General features: G+C 37.9%; 1 protein-coding gene across 7 annotated transcripts in view; it reads right to left on the reverse strand.

Moving 5' to 3' along the window:
- The window catches only part of MC1 (metacaspase 1), a 228,810-nt gene that overhangs the window by 75,449 nt on the left and 134,300 nt on the right, over positions 1-19,061 (reverse strand). For 2 of the 7 annotated variants that reach the window (XR_016267298.1, XM_089460877.1), the window contains exon 1: positions 16,273-16,944. The exons of 4 other annotated variants lie outside the window; for them this stretch is intronic. Coding sequence is in view for 2 of the 3 variants with exons in the window: in XM_089460877.1 (XP_089317003.1) it covers positions 16,273-16,645 (373 nt within the window). In the remaining variant the exon portion in view is untranslated. Of the gene's footprint in view, positions 1-16,272; positions 16,945-19,061 lie in introns of those variants that run through there. One more of the 7 variants, XM_089460876.1, reaches the window with a different exon arrangement.

The following is a 19,061-nucleotide window of genomic DNA, read 5'->3' on the forward strand; positions in this document are numbered from 1 at the left end:
CTGATATAAAATTAAATTTGCATTTAACTTGAAACAAAGAACTACTCTACTTCTTTTGTCTTTTCACAGCTGATACAAGGAAGAAAATGCAAGCACACACTCAGAAAATAACACTTATTTTTGGTCTAAGACCCTAGAAAAACCCACAAGGGGAAAACCAGTCTTTAAAGAGTTATTAGATTCCTCTTAAGGAAATTATTACAGCAGAGAAGTAGTTAAACTTATCTTCTTTTAGTTGGAAGATGTCACTTCCAGATAGCATAGAAATTAGAGCCTCCACACAGTCATAACTCAGACTGGTTTTTCTCCTCAAATTCTTTGCATAAATAACAACCCAACAATGCACAGAAACTCAAGCCAGGAGATCAGACTTTAAACAGAGATTCTGTCCTTACACTGCCTCAAAGTATGAGCTGATGAAGTCTTGGAAAACACGCAGAAACAGCCTGGTAAACTCGCTAATTTTCTGCTATTTTTATCTGCCTTTTTACCCAGAAATTTCGGCATGGATTCTCCTCCTAGTCTTGGCCAGATTTCTCCACAAATCTCAGCCAGAATAACACACAGAACTCGGTCTGGCAGCTTGGGACTGAGTCTGATACACCTGCCTCAAACTTTGGCCTGAATAACCAAGAAAATCTGCCTGAAACAGCTGCCCAAAATTTTCGGGATTCGTGCCTGAAAACTCGTGATATGTGCTAGAGCTGGTACGATGTCCTCTTTTGCTGTAGCTGCTATGTCCTTGTCCCTGCAATCACAGTCTCCTTGCTCCTCTCCTCAAGTCTCATAAGAATAATGAGCTTCTTTCTCTCCTTTTTCCTCTTCTCTCTCCCTAAAGTGAGGAGAACCCTAACCCTTAGATATAATGGCTGAGATTAAATCTCAGCTCATTGAATCAAGGGTGGAGATCATTCCCTCTCTTGACTCCTTCCCTCATGTGGCCCCCCTCAATTAATGAGCCTCCTAGTACTTTTAATGTTTTTGTACCATGTGCACTTTTTCTCTCATAAATCCACTTTTAAAATATGGAAGTTACTTTAATAATATAAAGTGTACTTAGTACTTTTCTCATAAAGTCACTTTTAAAACACATGTGACTTTAATAAATTAAAGTACATAGTACATGACTCATAAAAAATACTTTAGCTCCTTGACATTAATAAAACTCATAGTGTCACTTAGACAAAAGGGTCATTAATGTGTCTCCCTAGGCCAAAAGAATAAATGCCTAGGAAACACCTCCTTGGTACCCTTATTTTCAACACTAAAGCGATAGTGGATAGCCTTCTTGAGCTACACAAAGCTTGGGGCTTTACACTTTGTGTGTGCCAGATCAACTTGTAACAATGATGATTCCACACCATATCCATTTACATGAGCCACTTCATCATTGACTAAGTCAAGGCCTATGTATTTATTTCTTGGTCCTAATATTGTAGTTATTATTGATGTTATTGCATTTCTTAATAGCCCTTTATAGAGTTCTAAGAAACCTTCTCCTTATTTAGGAATCCTTGTGGCTTAGGGTATTGATAACATATTGCTAACTTTATTGGGCCAACCCTGTATATGTTATAGATGGGAGCCAACCTGATAAATCTTGTAGATAGGGCCATTCTTATATCTTTGGGTATTGCATCAATTCTCCTTTGTAACCCTCTGTTCAATGTAAGGGATGGTGTTGAGAATGCTTTAACCTTCACATAGGGCTATGTCCTACTCTATTTGGTGTTCTTAGGTTATTAGGCTAAGGTTAATCAAGGCTAAACATCCATTGTGTACATTTATTCTAATGACTTGGTTACTGTTAATGCCAACCCAATCAATCTTGTTGAGGGCCCTGTTACCCACCATTTTGTGGGTGATATCCCTAGGAGAAATTTTTTCTCAAAGATGGTCCTCAACCAGCAACCCCTCGTAGACACCAACTAGCCCATTGTGCCATTTCTCCGCCACCTAAGCTAACCATGTGGTCCCTCGCCCATTTGACATGATCGTATGTTTGAAGGTGGGCCTCCCGAACCTAAAGGTATGCATTGTCATTTGGTAATTGAGTATTGTAGTTTGCTTATCATGGACACTTCTGGGCATGGATTAATAGGGGGATTTGGCAGAAAGAATGGGTTAGGTTTGTGCTGTTAAAATTGAAAACTAGGGCCAAACTCCATGTGGGTCAGCGTATTTATGGCCGCTGATATTTTTATTGGATCCCTCTCATCGAGAGGTGTAGGATTGATCTAAAGATCATCCGATTCCGATAAGTATTTATGAAGTTATGAATTTATTTATGTTATGGACAAATTGTTAAGTCGGCCAGCATCTTATGTAGGCTCAGAAGCCCAATAGACGTGTCTATTCATCATCTATGTTTTTAGTATAAATAAGTGTGGACTTGAAGTCATTTAAACACACCTCTTCATGTCTAGCCTCCTCCTTTCCACGTCTGGGTTTTTCGGTGAAGGAGAGAGACACCAAAAAGAGTGATACGCTGGGCTCCAAGACGCAGATGAAGAAAGAGGCTCCCAACCACGTGAAGCTCTAAAACACCGTAATGAACTACAAACATATACAACCCTAAACGCAGGTACCTATATGTTGTCTAAATAGTCCTAATAAAGGGTAGGCGCAAAGAAAACCGCTGTAGGGTATTGACTGCACCATGGTTTTAGGTGCAGTCATGTTCTCAGATCTGGCAGCGTAGATCAGGCTCCGTGTATAGTGGATCTGGCAGCGTAGTTACACACAGTTCTTGAAGCCATTGATACGCAGTTCATGCAGAGATAATACGCTGCTCATGGGTAGGTCATGGAGACACATGCAGTTCAACACAATCATGATAAACGATGTACGTTGTCCTGAGATGTAGCCACAGCCTACGCAGTCATAGTTACCTCTATACGTTGTTCTTTACGCAGGGCAAAAAGATTCATACGCAGTCATTCATATGACACTTATACGCATAGGACAACGAAGCCGCAGTCATAATAGAGCCACAGTAAGGAATGAAGCTGCAGTCAACCGCAGTCAAGGTTGGATCTAGGGTTTGGCTACGTCCTCGGATTAGTTAAGGAACTAAAGAAGCAATCGTGGTACCTCTAGATAAATTACAACCCAGCTATGACTCGATAATGAGATAAGGGTTCAATGAAGAGATCTGTAGCATACGAACAGTCTCAACATGTTTCAGAGAACAGTGACAACATATATATGCATGATCACAATGATCTAAAGGGTAGCATGATCAGACAATGGGATTGCATGCTGATGTATGAGGCAGCATCAATGAGACTGCATGCTGATGGATGAGACAGGTGATGATGTATGATGCAGAATAATGGGCATGAGTAGCATGATAATGAATAGGGTTGCATAACGATGGAAGATGTTGAATAATGGGCAGCATGATGATGAAAACAGATGAGATGGTGCTACACGGTAAGGTGTGGTAAATGGACGAAATGGATAGGTGAAGCTGTCACCTTGGAGAATCAGTTGAAGAAGAATGTCTTCAACTGATCTCAGGTATCATCGTTATAGGAGATGATCTATGCTCAGATCTAGATAAGTCAAAATGTTGACTTCTGTTGTAAATGTACTGTCTCTCTCTGTGCTGAACTTTGAAAAACATAAAAGAAGAATAGATCAAGGGTTTCCCCACATTGGGGTTTGTCCCTGGCTGGCGCCACATCTTGTGTCCTCTTGTCTTGGCTTGTCTTCTGCGATTTATATTTATGTTCTATCTGCAGTTTACTTTAATGTTGATGTGATTGCTAACTGTGAAAATTTAAATAAATTGCTCTAGCATAGAACATACCTAAAATTAACATTTTGCCCCTAAACCCCTTTTGGATATTAACCTTGGATTCTAGTCTTGTGGGATCTCTTTTACTGACCATTTGGCTTTAGGGATGGTATTTCAGAAGAAACCCTGATTTTGGTTGTGTGATCTCGCTCCCTTATCCGCATATATTACCCCCTTTCCACTCATTATTACCCAATTCATCATGTTTCCCTCCTGGGTCCACATTCCTTTACTGGGTCCACATAGGGTTGGCTCATCCCTTCCCCTTGCCCACAACTTGGGTCAGGCTTGGAATAATGCCCCAAAGGTTGATGCAACTAAAAAGAAAAGTAAAAGCATATTTGGCCACATTCAACAAGAAAATGTACAACAAAATGCAAAAGATGGTCCGGACAAACAAGTTTAGCACGTGGGCAAAAGCCAATACATGAGCTCTAACCCATCATCATGGCCATCAACCTAGTTCCTACAGGTTCTATGAGCCTCCTTCATCATACAGAAACTCATGATTGTCCCAACCCCTAGTGGGCATTGAACCGCCCTACCTTAAAAGGGCATATTCACTACTATATCTTATGCATCATGCTCTTACCCCTTGAGCCCCGAGCAGTTAATCAAAGAAAATCATAAAAAGGCAAAAGGCATATAAAGAAAGGTGGAAAAATCAAGGTCGGGGCACCTCATGTACCACGATTGCTCCCTCCTATACATTATAAACCCAAGTGTGGGCTTCTTTTTTATTAGCCACCCTTGTGCCCCAACATGTGGCCCACGGCTACCCCTTCTCATCCCCTACTTCATTCACCTATCTGTCACATGCCACCACCTTTTGAAGGATGTACCTTGAGCATATTATCCCCTTTAGAAGTAGAAACCACCTAATAGGGTACTTGGTTAACCCTATTTGGAGTTTAGGAGACATTGGCACATCCCGAAGCCCATTATGGAAGGGCAAGCCATTATGAAGTTCCCACCTGTATGGTTGGTAAGCTCATTTACTCGATTTCTCTAATGACTTGTTGTGCTGGAAGGCTAGGGGATGCATTGGATCTTATGCAAGATTGCAGATGATCTCCATATTGGGTTTGGTATACCTATACGAGGTCCTAATTCTCCAGAGGGCTACATTGGCACATGTAGGGTGTGTGTTGAGAGCCATGGGCCTCCACAGTAGTAGACAGTACTCCATGGATCCCCGAGGATGTTTAGAGATGCTCGAGATTCACCCATTGGACGAGGAAGATGCACCTGGCTCACCTTTGCCCAATCGGCCCCACAGATGTACCATACACTTGGCAGCTGACCCAGGACTTGTAGGATGATGTGGCATCACCTACACCATCATCAGAGCCCTTGCAGATGATCTACAAGCATCTTCGACTCATTTGGAGACCCATGAGGTTATTATTGTGCCCCCACACCCACTGGGAGCACCACAGGTTTATTGTTTGGAGAACAAGGGGCCAACCCCTTGTCCATCACTTTTGAGGGTCCTATTCTTCATTATGGCACCTATGGACCTCATCAAGCCACTTGGAGGGCCCTACGACATGTATTATTCATCATCTGACCTCTTAAGAGGCTTATTATTTCATTTGTGAGCTAGTTTGGTGGGTGTTAAATTTTGATTAACATGTTCTTTGCTTAGGTCAATTACTTCAATATTCCATATGAGCCTATTTATCAATCCACATTATTTCCATTAGCAATCACATAAGATATTATGCTATTGATAGTAACTGAAGAAAGAACATGAACGATAAATGTTGAAGACAAGCCAAGACGAGAACAAAAGAATATATATTGTTGTCGCATAGAATGTCTAGGCACCACAACAATGGCTCAGATCAGGAGTTGTCACCCTGATCCTCAATCTCTCCGTTTAAGCTATCTCCCAACAATAGGCTAAGGGGGGTAGACCCTATGGAAATAGGATGAAGGAGAACTAGTTGGGAACCAGCCAGTTTGGGAGACATAGTCAAGCAACCAAGTACTTGTTTTAGATTTAACAAGACCTATAGGATTCGATTAGATTTAAACAATTGATACCAATGCCTTATGGAGTCAACTATCTTGCTAAGAAAATTAGGACCAACTAATTAATGAACAATTGTTGCTTGGATGAATAACTATCTTATATGAAATGCAGATCCTAAAACTAATGTGAAATGCAAGAATATTGGTTAATTTTAGTTAAATGCCTATCTAAGTTTTAACTCTTTGATCCTTTCTATTTTAAGACTAATTTCGTAGTAAGTGGCAGAGAGAAGATAAAGTGAAGCACACTAAGGTGTGATTAACAATACCTCTCCTGAAAATCTAACATACCTGGTGTCTCCAACGCTGCAGAGAGCTATGTGGCTCTAATGACTGCAAGGTCACCGTTTTAAGTACTATTAAAACCAGGCTTCTCAAGCAAAAATGGATGGGTACCTATCTTTCTATTGAACAAGCTTATGCACAAAAGCAAATTTTATTAGTAAAGGCTAACCTAATATGCAAATGCATGAGACGATTTAGAAAATGGAGTAAGATGAAGCTAGATTCAAGGATTGAAAAGTGCTTATGTCATGATTTATTTCTAAGTTATGTATCAAAGCCCTTAATCGCCAAATGAATGTTCACTTCACTAGATTGAAAGGTAAACTTTTCAGCAACATGCAAAAAATATCATAATATAATGCCCAATTAAATCACAAGCTTATCACTTTAATTTATCTAGATTCTTTCCAATGCAATTATAACTCAGAGAACAAAAATCTCTTCACAATTCTTTAATATCAATACCAATTATATAGATGTTCAAAAAATGCTCGAAAGATATGCAATCTACCACAATTCCATGGAAGAATCACGGGGGATTCACGCAATGAACCTTTGACATATCGCTTGCGTTCGTGGCATACTAAACAATACCCCTAATTTGACTACATATTGGAAAATACATCTAAAAATCACATTATTTAACCCCCTACAAATACAAACCCAATACACCTTCCCAATTTAAAAAACCCCTACTTCCACTAGATATTGTAGGTATCCATTTTTTCATTAACAGTTTTTATACCGCTTTATATTTTTTCATTAACTTTGAGCTCCATTTTTTATACCTATCAATATAAAAACCCTTTAACCCCTATATATCCCCCAATATATTATGTCATTTTTTCCTCAATATATATCCCCCAATATGAATGCATGTGGTATGGTATTGCTCCCCCAGTTAAGCCCCCGTGGGAAGAATACTTAGCAATTACTTAAATACCCAATAGTTCAAGTAATTAAAACCACGCTTAGAGTTAATTAAATGACAAGCAATCTCAATAGATATCAAGCATAAAAATATTTAAAATCTTTAGCATGCAAAATTTTTAAGCAATTAAATTTCGAAAATAATTAGCATGAAGAACCATGAAATTCAAATGCTAAACACTTCAAACAATTCCGGATTTAAAATAACTTCCTCAAGTGCTTCAATTCAGATATAGGAAAAAAAAAACAAAACAAAAATCTTATTTTCCTATAGTCAAACTTTAGACATAATTTAAAAAAAATTAAATGTCTCTTGACCATAGAGAATTTTAAAAAAATTTAATACCACAAAACTTTCCTTTAAAAAATATTTAAAGTCCCAAACTCTTAACACAAAAACCCCAAGAAGGAACTTTAGGTCAAAAAAATATATATTATTCCTTTGGGAAATTCAATTAAAATTTTAAAATGGCAAATGTAAAAAATCAAAAGGCTTAATGAATTAAATTTTTAATGGGCCAAAGGCCACATAAAAATTTAAATTTGAAATGTGAAAGCACAAAATTTTCTTTCAATTTAATTCTTTAGGAATATCAAAGGCACCAAAAAAAAAAAAAAAAAATCGAAATTTTAAAATTTTTCTTTTGTTTCAAACAAAATCAAAATCAAAATAAATGAAAAGCAAGCAAATCAAAATACAATGGAAGGCAAGCAAATTAAAAAAAAAATCGATTTCCTTTTGTTTTATAATTGAACCCTAATGAAAAATTTAAAACAAAGAAAAAAAGAAATCGTGAATCGTGAAGGAGGAGCTCGGGCCGCCGGCAAAGGAGTTTTGACGCAGGTCGAGAGGAATGGAGGGCAGCAAATGAGGAGCGTTTTGCAGGTCGACGGAATGGAACACGGGGAGAAGGGAGGACACAGAGGCTCGAGTAGCAAAGGGAGGAAGATAGCACGCAAAGCAAAAAGCAGATGCGAAAATGGAGAAACGAAGGAGAGACTGTGAGGAGGAAGGAAGAGACCTCGACGGAGGAGAGCGAGCTAGGGGCGCACACAGTTTAGGGAGGAGTTGCGATTTTGAGGGAGCAGAGGAATGCGGGTAAAGGAGATGAGACTAGGGCCGCAGGTTGGAGAATGAGGACGATGGGTCAAGCAACAAGGAAGAAATAGCGAGGGAGAAATGTTGACCGAGGAAAAGGAACACGCCAACAAGCAGTGAGGAGGGAAATCGTAGATGGCAGCAAGCGAAATAAATGCAGAGAGGAGGAACTCATGCAGGTAGAGGGAGCAGCGAAATTTTAAAGGGCTTCAAGAAAGCTAATGGTAGCCTAAGAACCTCAAAACAAATCCCAAAAAATTAAATTCAAACCGATATATTTCTGCTTCAAAAAAATTTCTCAGAAAAACCTTCGATATGAATTTGAAACCCTCAGACTGAATTTTTTTTTGAATAATTTGTCCCTACAAAATGTTATTGAGGCCAGATCTTGCCCTCCATGGTCTAGATCTGGCTTCAAATTAAATTTTTCCTTCAGATCCGCACCTGCAAAACAAAAAAAAAACCCCCAGATCCCAAATATACAAAAATAAATAAAACCCCAAAAACCCAAGTTAGAAAATTTTCAAGTCTATACAAAACATTTACAAATCTATGCATAAGAGTTGCGAATCCGTAAGAACTGAGGAGTATGAGTCCAACTCCACTCTCAGATCTTAAGATCTAAAGCTCTTAATAGCTAGATCTATCAAATTTTCCACAAAATATTTAAAAGATACATTTTGGTTTTTTAGAGAGGTACTAGCCCAAAAACATCCTACAGAAAAAATTAATCATTAAATAAATCCTTAAACTTAGATGAAGTAGGCTCTTCAAATAATATGTGTTGAGAGTTGGTTGGTCCAACCGAAGACTATCCCCAAACGCTCAATGAAAACTTGAGAGACCTTCTAAAAACACTATATCAACCATCAAATCAAGTAGAGAAATAGAATAACAATAAAATTCTGAAGAAATAGAGATACCTGCTAATTCAATCAAAATTAAAAATGTTACCCCAGATCCAACAAACTGAATAAGATACTTGTATTCAGATTATTCTAAGAGAGCTATTGATTGATAGTTTTCACATAATATTAGGCAGAAATTAAAACAATGTTACCATATATTCATGGGGAGGAACACCACTACAAATTAAAACCCCAAAGGCTTTTGCATTTATTCCAGAAAATATACAAGAGAGCTTAAGAGCTTAGTACACGAATCAAAGGTCGAATGAATAACAGACTGACACAAACCTCTAATTTATAGATAATTTCTCCAACGGCTAATTAGCTTGATCCCTGTCAAATTAATCTTAACCGTTCATAAATATTTAATTAATCTTTAATCATCGTCGTCGAAATTATTTATTTTTTGAGGAAAAATCGAATTTTTCATTTAATTGATATTTAATTAACTCAAAATTAATTATTTTGAGTTAATTTCCCAAAAAAAATGATTTTGACTTAACCACCAAGGCCCAAGGGTCCAAAATTTCTGGATTTCTTCAATAATCCCTTGATCGAGGAACTCCAAAAATTAATTTCTGTAAAACCCACGAATTTCACCTTTGGAGAATTTACTTTTACCTAGGACACAAAATTAATAAAATTTATGGCTTAGGAATTTAATTTAATTTTTGGCCAAATGAGAGGTGCTTCCCATGTGTCTCGGACTACATTGGTAGGATGATGTAGGAACACCAGCAAGGAAAAAATATATCACATCCTGCTCACAACCATACGTAGGGAAAGGAGAAACCACATCCTACAAACACATGTCACAACCACACGTAGGGAAGGGGGGAAACCACATCCTACAAACGCATGACACACCCACATGTAAGGAAAGGATAAACCACATCCTACACGGATGAAAACTACCAAGAGTAGGTTAAGAATGAACCATGTCCTACATGCATGCTAACCATCAATCGTAGGAAGGATCCTACACATGGGGAATGGATGAGCCACGTCCCACCGACATGTCAACCATCAATTGTAGGGAATGAGCATCCTACATGTGGGGAAAGGATGAACCACGTACCACGGACATGTTTACATGTGACAATCAACCGGATGTCTATATGCATCTCTGTTATTCATAACAATTAAATAAATAAAATAAATATAAATATTAAATAATTAAATATTAATTAGGTTAAATAGTCATTAAGTTAGGTGAAAAGGCATGTCTAAAAGACATGCCTAACCACGAAAGGTCACCTGCTAAGGTATAAAAGGAAGGTCCTCATTGTAAACATTCATCATCTTATACAATATATATATATATATATTAATAAATTATTATATTAAATACATGTGTGTATTTTTATATTAAAGTCTACAAGCTATCAGTTTTCTTGCTTCAGCCATAGTTTTTATGCTTCAGTGGTATCAGAGCCATGGCACACGATATAATCATGCGAGTATTTGAACGTTGTTCGCCACACAATGTGCCATTACGTTCGCGTCCTGACTACGTCGAGCAGTTTAGTATTCAAGAATCATTTCAGCGATTAGAAAAATCAATTGCAAAAGTTAATGAATGTCGAAAGGAAATCAATAATAAGGAAGAAAACCATGACCAAAATAATGAGAATAAGGCACAAAACACTACTTTTAATAAAGGTGAAAATAAACTTGGTCATAGTGACAAAGATCCACATGAAGAAAATCTCAACAACGGTTGTGATGAGGAAGATAGTAAAAGTAGTTATATGAAAACTGGAGATGAGAAGTCTGAAAGTTATGTCTTCGGTGGAGATTGTCATGAGTATAGTGACGACGGTGACAGTGATGAGGATAGTGATGTGGGTAGCATTAATCTTGATCATGTAACGAGTGATGTGGACAACGACATGGAAGATGAAAGCAACAACTTCATGACAAGGGGATGTGCAAGCATGGCAAGGGAAGAAGCATTATTGAGAATTTATTCCAAACACACGGGAAAGCTACGCAAGCGAATTTACATACCCGTTTATCCACGACAGCTAATTGGCTGCGTGGAACTCTGCGGCACTGATAGAATTATTTGGCAACAATTGAATTCCGGAATGCAGATCCTGGATATATCTGGTGAAGTAGCCAAAATAATAAAAACAACCAATATTGAAATGTTGGGTTGCCCTTATTATTTATACAAGAGAAAGTTGTTCATTTGCCACACCCAGATGAGAGGCGTGATAAGCCTTAATGTTTTTAATTTAGAAGGTGAGATTCTGCTCACATTTCAAGACCACCGAATATGTATGCCCAACCTCTACTTCGGTTCGTACATTACAAATGCGCAGGATATTGTTATATCTATTTGCCATGACCAAGTAAATATGTATGAGCCGTCACGATCAGAAATGTTGACGATCAATATCAGTAGCATTTTTACGGGCAAATGCATCGCAAAGATTACAGCCGGTGCTTCCAATTGTTCTGATATAAGAAAGTTGGCACTGAGATTTCTGGTACCATGGGCATTTGCATACGATGAAAAAACTCATGACTTATTCACGGGATGTCAACTAGGAAGGATTTATAAATGGTCCAATAAATTTTACGATGACGTACTAATTGATTGTTCGTATAGTCCAATAGACACTTCAGACGAGTCCGCGGGTGAAAGCTCTAGCAGAGATGAGGAACTACACGAAAATGAACATAATGAAGATGCAGAGTACGAAGGGGAAGAATCGATGGAATGGGGACAAGAAAAGTCTTCTACACCAAACTATGCGGCATCCCGAAAATCATTTAAAATGCTATGTCCACCACGCTGCGCCAATCCGCTACCCGACGGGTATCTATACACCGGTTCAAATCACATACGAATTATATATATAATTAATACGTTACATCCATACAGATCACCGGGTCATATATATATTAGCTCCAATATACCGAGCTCAAAAAAATGCGGGTCGCGTATATTATTAATCGCGGGAAAAAGAAAGGCTTTTGGTGTTAGACGGATACAAAAAGAAATGCAGTCTTCCAGCTAAAACCCTAATGGCAATGGCGAACCCCGCCCAGATGAAGGTGAATCACCAAACGTGCATGTTAGTGAGCCACACGTGTCTGTGCCTTTGAATGACAGTGGGTTGAATCGCCAGGCTGGGGGCGTTTTACCTCCCATGTCAGGAGAAAATCCAAATAAGAAAACACTGGTGTTAGACTTGGACGGAACTCTGGTTCATGCCGATTTTACACCAGCGCCAGGCGGCTATGATTTTACCCTATCTCTTGAGGGCTACGACGAACCCCTGTATGTGTCGAAAAGGCCTGGCGTGGACAAATTGTTGCAGGAATTAGGCAGCACAGGGTTGTATGAGATTGTCATCTTCACGGCAGGATTGGAATGCTATGCAAATGTTGTGGTCGACAAGATCTTGGATTTATTGCCTCCCTCGCAACACGCCACCACAAACACAAGTATAATTCCCCGCACCCACCGCCTTGACAGACGCCACTGCAGCGAAGTTGAAGGAATCCCCGATGCAGTGAAGGACCTGTCTATTCTGGGACGGGATCTGAAAAACGTCATAATAGTTGACGACCGCCGAACCTCCTATTATCTCCAACCACAAAATGCCATCGAGATCGATTCCTGGACTGGCGACAACCCTGACGACGATTCGCTCTTTCGACTCCTCTCTTTCCTACTCGAAATCCAAGATCCAGAATGTCCTTACGCCGCCTCAGATGACGTGAGAGAAGTGATGAAGTTAATGAAGCGAGCATACCTTAGTCAACAACATAATAAAAAAGATTAACAAGAACGTAACAATTTTATATGTTGGATTTTGGCAATTCAAATTATGAATCATTACATTCAAAAAAAAAACTTGGACTACCGAGATGACAACAGCAAAGACAATTGCCAGCAATAAGCTTCTGAAGGAAGAGGCTATGTTATGAATATAATTCATAACAATTAAATAAATAAAATAACTATAAATATTAAATAATTAAATATTAATTAGGTTAAATAGTCATTAAGTTAAGTGAAAAGGCATGTCTAAAAGACATGCCTAATCACGAAAGGTCACCTGTTGAGGTATAAAAGCAGGGTCCTCATTTTAAACATTCATCATCTCATACAATATATATATATATTATTATATTAAATACCTGTGTGTATTTTTATATTAAAGTCTACAAGCTATCAGTTTTCTTGCTTCAGCCATAGTTTTTATGCTTCAATCTCTCACTAGGGTATCCACAAGAGAAGGTGAACCACTCATCCTGCTCATATGCCACAAGAGAAGGTGAACCACTCACCCTACACACATGTCAACCATCATGGGGTATCATAGGGGAAGGTGAACCACTAACCCTGTACACCGCACACCTATAGGAGAAGGTGAACCACTCACCCTATGGTCGTTCATAGCTCAATAAATACTCGAAGCCCCCAAGAGCTCCCAGAGTTCAATGTTCAAACTTAACCAAATATCCCTTCATATAGGGAATAGTGCCAGGCTGCGTTCTGAAAATAAAGACTAGATCTTGGTGATGGTATTGGATCATCAATGGGAGCCTCATAGCATATAGATGTATACACAACAAACATATTGATTTACAGCAGAGATCTACTTAGCAATCCTCTGCTTCTTGCATATCTTGATGAAGAAAATATTTAACTGATCTTACTCCCTCTTACTCAGGGAAAACACAAGCCTAGGCTTGTCTTTCAAAAGTGCAAAGTGTCCATCAGGCAACCTGCTCATCATCATGAGATTTATCCACTCAAACATGACATCAAACAGGAATGTCCCTTATTGTACCATAAAAAGTGGTATTTGGTGTCAACATGTGAAACACTGGATTCTCTGAATCCTATTCTGCAATATACAACAATATATGCATAAATGATTACTGAAGACTTTCCTTAAATTTATAGATTCGGCTTTAATAGTGCTTTAGAGTAACAAACTTCAGACTTTGATTTATTCACGGTGGATTCCAAGAGTTATAGCACCTGGATGTGCACTTTCTATTTATCATATTGTCAAACCAACAAGTTTTGGCAATGTACTTCAAACCTTACAGAAATATCTCAATAAGCATCTATCCTTTAAGGGGCTTATCCATGGATCCACTCAGAGCCTTTATAGCAAGGCATATGATAGGTGTTTATCAAGAACACCAGGGATCCTATATATCAGCAGCTTCTCCATCTCATCAGATTATTAAGCTGAAGAAGGAATCAACTCCCTCTTACATTGATAAGAGAGAGGGTCGTCATCTGTGGACAATCATCATTAATAACTGAATCATAGCTACCTCTAAATATCGAGAAAGAAACCTTGCCCATCGAGCTATTTGCAGCCTGCTATTAATCCTTTGGTCCAAAAGCCAAAGTCATCCAATCCTCATCATGTGGCTTTTCAAATATCAAAGATGTATCGTATCATTATTAGAGTCATTATATCATAATCAACTGTCTTGACTTATCTAATGATCTTGGATATGGACATCCTTTTTGTAATAATCATTGGGCAAAAGGAGATATCAAGCCAATTGATCATTTTTGCTTGAAGAGGAGTTGACAAGCTTCAACTCCCTTTGAATTCCCTCAAGAAGATTCGATGATTTGGTTGATTAGGTCGGAGGAAGTATGTCATCAGCTTACATAAAGGATAGGAGCACTGCAACCATCTCCTAAGCCTATCTATTGTCATGGAGATCAAAATAATGGTGATAGCTCAGACAGTAGTTGTTGAAGCCACATCGTCATCAGAGTCTCAGATAGATGGTAAGGTTCCTCCTTGCTATCATCAGTGATCAAAATGCATATCCGCATCGGTGTCGAGAAATCCTCGCATCTGCCTCTATACTGATGAAAGACCTGCAATAGGTTGTCGAGATCTCGTAAGTGTTCTTCTAGAGTGGAGATTTCCAACTTCATCCCTTATCCATGATGCCAAAGACAAAGGTGTTGTAATATTCAAGAGCTATGTATACAGGGGCACACATACTGTCTATTATCCTTTATTCAATTCTTACAACCAACAGAGATGCAGGGTATATGATAGAACCCATTGTATCATGAAGGTTGATGCGCCTGTTGTTACTTTGAGAATTCTTGACAATGATACTAAGGAGTCAAGCTAATTCATTTCCAATCATGCCTTTTGGGTCATGGATACTATTGTTGTCTGGAGATGCCTTGCATTTTACGACAATGATTCTGTCCTGAACAACTCATAGTGACAAACGGGAGATTCCCTTCAGAATTTGAAATATCTTCAAGTGTCATCACAATTGGGTATACCAACAAACCTTTTATAAGATATTCTATCTACATTTTACTATCATGTTGATGTGATTGCTATATTGGATATGATATTGGGCTAATAAAGAAAATTGAAGTAAAATTGCTGTAAGCATAGAACATACCATTGTTATCCTAAAATTAACATGTTGGCATTATGGGGGCGATCAGATATGCCAAATGGTTGGCTATTGATCAGATTCTAATCGCTGGAGATTTGAAGATTGTCATTGACTAGGTCAATGGACAGTCCTCGCTAATTGTCCCTTACCTTTTCCACTGGACGGAACCCATTTGAGCCATGTCCGCCTCTTTCCCCTCCATCTCTTTCTGCCATATTTTCAGGGAGCAAAATCCGTGGGCGACTCCCTCTCCAAGAGAGGGACCACTGTCAGGGATGGGCAGATGAGCTTCGAGATTCTGGTCAATGGCTCTATTAGCAGTGTGGGGTCTTTTTTCTTTTGAATGGACGCTTTGCCTTGCTGTCATCTGTGTCTTGACCAGGGCATGCGCTGCTGGCTTCCTCTCCTGGTGGTCTTGTTGGTTTTCTGGACATATAGGTTTACATATGCTCTGTTTTTGGTTCTCTGTTTACTATACTTTGATGTTTGTTCTCTTTTCACGATCCCATAACCTGAGATTATTTGGGACTCTGATGCTTTTCAGAATTATGCACATGTAACTATCTTTTGTTTTGCAATGAAAGATTGTTGGTTTTTCGCTTGAAAAAAAGGCTGGATTTCTGATAGGGGTTTTGGTCAAATTTGTCGGAATTTAACCTACTACAATTTTAGTAACGAAACCCTGGCGCAAAACCAAATTAAATGTACTGGTACATATAATTTAGCATGCGATGGCAATATGAATTATGCTTTTAAGAATGGAATAACACAAGAGAGGAACTTACCAGTGAGAATAAGAACGCTGGCGTCCGGGAATTTGAACTTATTGATTAACAAGTACTTCATACAGTTGGCATCGTTCACGCAGCCCTTCAATTCGTGCCGGGAATATTTGTAAGAAATGCCGCAGACGACCGCCTTCTTCCTGCCGTGGGAAGAAGGCGGAGCGGGCGAATAGTGCTGGGGACTGACCGCAGGTGCGGGAGGAGCCAATGGCTGCTGGTGGCGGTAACCTCGAGGCGGAACATCGCCGTGATGTTCCGCTACATGAGTGACCGCTTGACAGAGAGCACAGCGTATCGACTTCGCCCCCGGCGGGAGCTGCAGTGGCGTCTGACAGCCAGAGCAAGTCACAAGAAACGGCGTCGGCATCGCCATTAATGATCTCTGTACACCTTCGATCGAGATCGGCGGCCTCTTACAGTCAATTCACCACCACCACAGGGTCCGAACCTTCGCCGGCGTAAAGCAGCCACTTACAGACAAGCACATTCATGACATGCGCAATTTCACGGAGCCCTACCTACTCCATAAAAGTAGATTGCAAGTCAATGTCACTGGAATTTTGTACGCACTACTGTAACGTAGCTCCAGTGCGTTTTTTTGGTTCATAATAGAGGAAGTTACAGTGCACAAGTTTGAAAGAATTACTCCTGTAACGTAGCTCCAATGCGGACTTGTCCGCGAGAAAAGGTGAAGCAATCGGAGCCGTTTAATGTTGTAATGATGTTCACGGGTTTCTAGAATATGATCATAGAGGTAGTAGGAATTTACTGTTTACAAGTTTATATTGATTTATACTTCTGGTTAATTTTTTTTATATATAATTTTGGTTTAAATGTTTTAAATGATTTTGATTCATTTAAAATTGTATAAATTTTTATTTATGACACATTTGAAAAATGTTTTTTTTTTCAGTGTAAAGATTTTATACTTAGTAATTATGATATTAAAATTTTATACATATAAATTATGTAAGATATTTTTATAGTTTTATAAGTAAATATTTTTAGAGAAGAATTTTCAGCAAAAATCACATAGAGATAAGATTCTTCTCTCTATGTGATTTTCGCTAAAGATTCTTCTTTAAATTGATATGGATCACAGAAGCCTAAATTCAATAAGTAAATATTTTGTTGATATAACATAAAAGAATGACCAGTGAAATATTATGAAATTTTTGGCCACTAAAATATCTTATCAAATTTATTTTCAAATTTTTATTACATTTATTCTTAACATATGTTTATGTAATCCATTAAAGATTATATATGTAGATTTTGCTAAACCTAATACAGTAAAGACTATATATGTAGATTTTTAGCGAGAAATATTGTTTTTTTAATGAAAAATATTTATTAATAAATTAGTGTATATATATATAAAAAAAAAAATAAGTTTTAAAGATTATTAGAGAGTAAATAAGTTGTACATACCTAATACATTAAGACGATATATGTATAGATTTTTAGCCAGAAATTTAATGAAAAATATTTATTAATGAATATATATATATATATATATATATATATATATTAAGTTTTAAAGATTATTAGAGAGTAAATAAGTTGTAGATTGTAGAGGGGCAAAAAGATCATTATGAGTTTAAAAATAAAATTATTAAAATGATTAGTATGGAATAATACTCATTTCATAATATTAATTTTAACAAAGACTAGAAAAAAAATGATAATCACCATTTCTAATTATTTTTAGTCTATCTTCCTTTCTTGCCTTCTTTCATTTCCTCTCCTTATTCATTATTAAAATCCTTTTGTAGTTTCATTTCCATCTTTCCTTGTCCAATTTATAGCTATCCTTTTTTTTAATATTTTTTTCTCCTTCGCCTCTCCTATTTAAACATCTACTTTTTAACAACTTACCCTTCTCTTTTCCTAAATCCCTCCTCTTTAACCTTTGTTTTATCTTTGTCAAAGGCCTTTTTGCAATCGATTCCAATATAAAATAAATTATCATAATTGGAGATTCTAGTGTCATTATCAAACATTGGTTCTACACAAGTCCGGAAGATAGCAACCTAGCCTCAATCGTTGCAAGAATCAATAAGGTATTCCAAAATCTAACAAGATAAGAGATCTGAGTACTCAAGTTGATTAGTTAGCTAATGAAGCAACATCTCTCTCAGGGGGCATTATTTTTGCCATATCCCTAAAAGTTTTCAACCCATTTGGACTTCAAGCCACATCGCTCATTTAATTAACATATGTCACAAAAATCCTCATTTATGTTTTCATTTGCAGGGAATAGACTCACAAGGATGCAATCCCAAATTTGTTACAAGTGAGAATTAATCCTCACCCGGATCTTGGATTTCTTCATTATGGGCTAACATCAATGAGGTGGGATAATGGAAGGAGTGGAGTTTAGATTTTGAGGTAGCCTTGGTGTCTCCAATCTATTTTGAGTTAACTTCGATGCGAGCTCTGGTGATTTCTAGTTGCAAAATCCTCCTAGTATTTTGTTGGTTGTCCTTTGGTTTTGAGTGTTGGGCTTTGGGAAATGTTCTCCTTGTCTTTTTCACCTTTGTTGGTTGGGTTTTAGTTCTCGCGTTCTGTCAATTAGAACTCAACCATTGGTATCTCTCAATCCATGCAACAAAATATTTTGGAAGCATAGTGAATTTTGAGCTAACTTGGTAAGAGTTTTCGTATTACTTTGGATGTTGTATCATAATTTTGCTCTCTAGGTTGCATCTCTTTATTAGTTTTCTTAGGATTCAAGCTCTAGCCATTTCTCATTAAGGAATATCCTACTTGTATTTCATTTGTTGGCT

The sequence above is a fragment of the Pinus tabuliformis genome, chromosome 7 (assembly GCF_031772625.1).
Source record: "Pinus tabuliformis cultivar Carrire ecotype Pingquan chromosome 7, CPIR1, whole genome shotgun sequence".
Classification (NCBI taxonomy): Eukaryota; Viridiplantae; Streptophyta; class Pinopsida; order Pinales; family Pinaceae; genus Pinus; species Pinus tabuliformis.